This window comes from Penaeus chinensis, chromosome 1, assembly GCF_019202785.1.
Source record: "Penaeus chinensis breed Huanghai No. 1 chromosome 1, ASM1920278v2, whole genome shotgun sequence".
Lineage (NCBI taxonomy): Eukaryota > Metazoa > Arthropoda > Malacostraca > Decapoda > Penaeidae > Penaeus > Penaeus chinensis.
Window position 1 is genome coordinate 18041347 of NC_061819.1, and position 1461 is coordinate 18042807.

Genomic DNA, 1461 nt, shown 5'->3' on the forward strand with positions numbered 1-1461 from the left:
GTTAAGGGAGAGGGAGATAAAAAGGGACAGAGTGAGAGTATTGATTTCTACCATTGCAGGCTGGCTGTGCTCGCTCCGCTCCCTGTCCGTCAGACGAACTTGTTGCTGAGATCAGCTGACCTCGGTGCCTGTGATCGTCAGTATCCCGGATGCCCGTTGTTTTCAACCCTTTTGTAAATAAAAAATATAAATATATGTAGATAGTATTAGCTTTAAAGAGAGTGAAATTACATATGTATGCCTGTTTATTTATGTATCCAGTTTATGTACTCATCTATGTTTACATGCGTGTGTCTGTATGAGGACTGTAAAGATATATTTTATGAAGTTCATCGAAGGGAACAATAATCTAAAATGTGAAAATCTGTTATCGACATTATTTATGAATTTAAAAAGACATCATCGCAATTTAATCTATATCCTTGTTTTTAGTTCAGCACAACTTTCAAAGGTATAAGATGGGATTTTTTATTACACAGACTTTTTTTCATTTTCCGAAATTACTCCTGTTTGTATTTACTCTCTCCCTTTCCCTCTTTATGGCCCCATCCAGGCGAACGGGTAGTGCCCCTCGAGCAATAGCCGGTGATATTTCACGCTTGTTTGGTAGCGTTACCAGATCGAGCACCACCGGGCACACCTGTGTTGTTGACCACACGGCTGAGGGTCTGCCGTGTGCCCCTCAGCCGTGTGGTCAACAGCACAGGTGTGCCCGGTGGTGCTCGATCTGGTAACGCTACTAAACAAGCGTGAAATATCACCGGCTATTGCTCGAGGGGCACTACCCGTTCGCCTGGATGGGGCCATAAAGAGGGAAAGGGAGAGAGTAAATACAAACAGGAGTAATTTCGGAAAATGAAAAAAAGTCTGTGTAATAAAAAATCCCACAGACTTTTTTTCATTTTCCGAAATTACTCCTGTTTGTATTTACTCTCTCCCTTTCCCTCTTTATGGCCCCATCCAGGCGAACGGGTAGTGCCCCTCGAGCAATAGCCGGTGATATTTCACGCTTGTTTAGTAGCGTTACCAGATCGAGCACCACCGGGCACACCTGTGTTGTTGACCACACGGCTGAGGGGCACACGGCAGACCGAGTATGGTGAGATAGTAACCTTAGTGATTGTCCAGTCTGGCGTCCAGTAAACGTCTGCCCCCCAACCACCTTCTAAACGCTGGTTCGGAACTTTATTTGGTTCGTGTTTTCCCGATGTGTAGTGCCCGTTCGTCTGGATGAGGCTTTGCTCTCGCCAGTGTTTTTAGATGCAAAGAAGGTTGCTGTTGTGTAGGTCTTTATACCGGTACGTGGATGGTGAAGGGATGCACTTTGGCTCCTTCCCGAGTTTGGATAATCGTGGTATAATATTCGCGATTGTCATAACAATCCCCACAAAAATGCAAAGAATAATTTCTTAATTCTTAGAAAAGATAAAATACACGATGTAGCATCCTATGCAAATTAGT

At 43.9% G+C, this 1461-nt stretch overlaps 1 protein-coding gene across 1 annotated transcript in view; it reads left to right on the forward strand.

The window, feature by feature from the left end:
• Window positions 1-491, forward strand: part of LOC125028558 (hybrid signal transduction protein dokA-like) — a 3378-nt gene extending 2887 nt beyond the window's left edge. Inside the window, exon 4 of the mRNA XM_047617952.1 lies at window positions 60-491. Within this exon, the coding sequence (XP_047473908.1) occupies window positions 60-177 (118 nt within the window). The 3' untranslated portion in view covers window positions 178-491. The remainder of the gene's footprint in view (window positions 1-59) is intronic.
• The last annotated feature ends 970 nt before the right edge of the window (window positions 492-1461 follow it).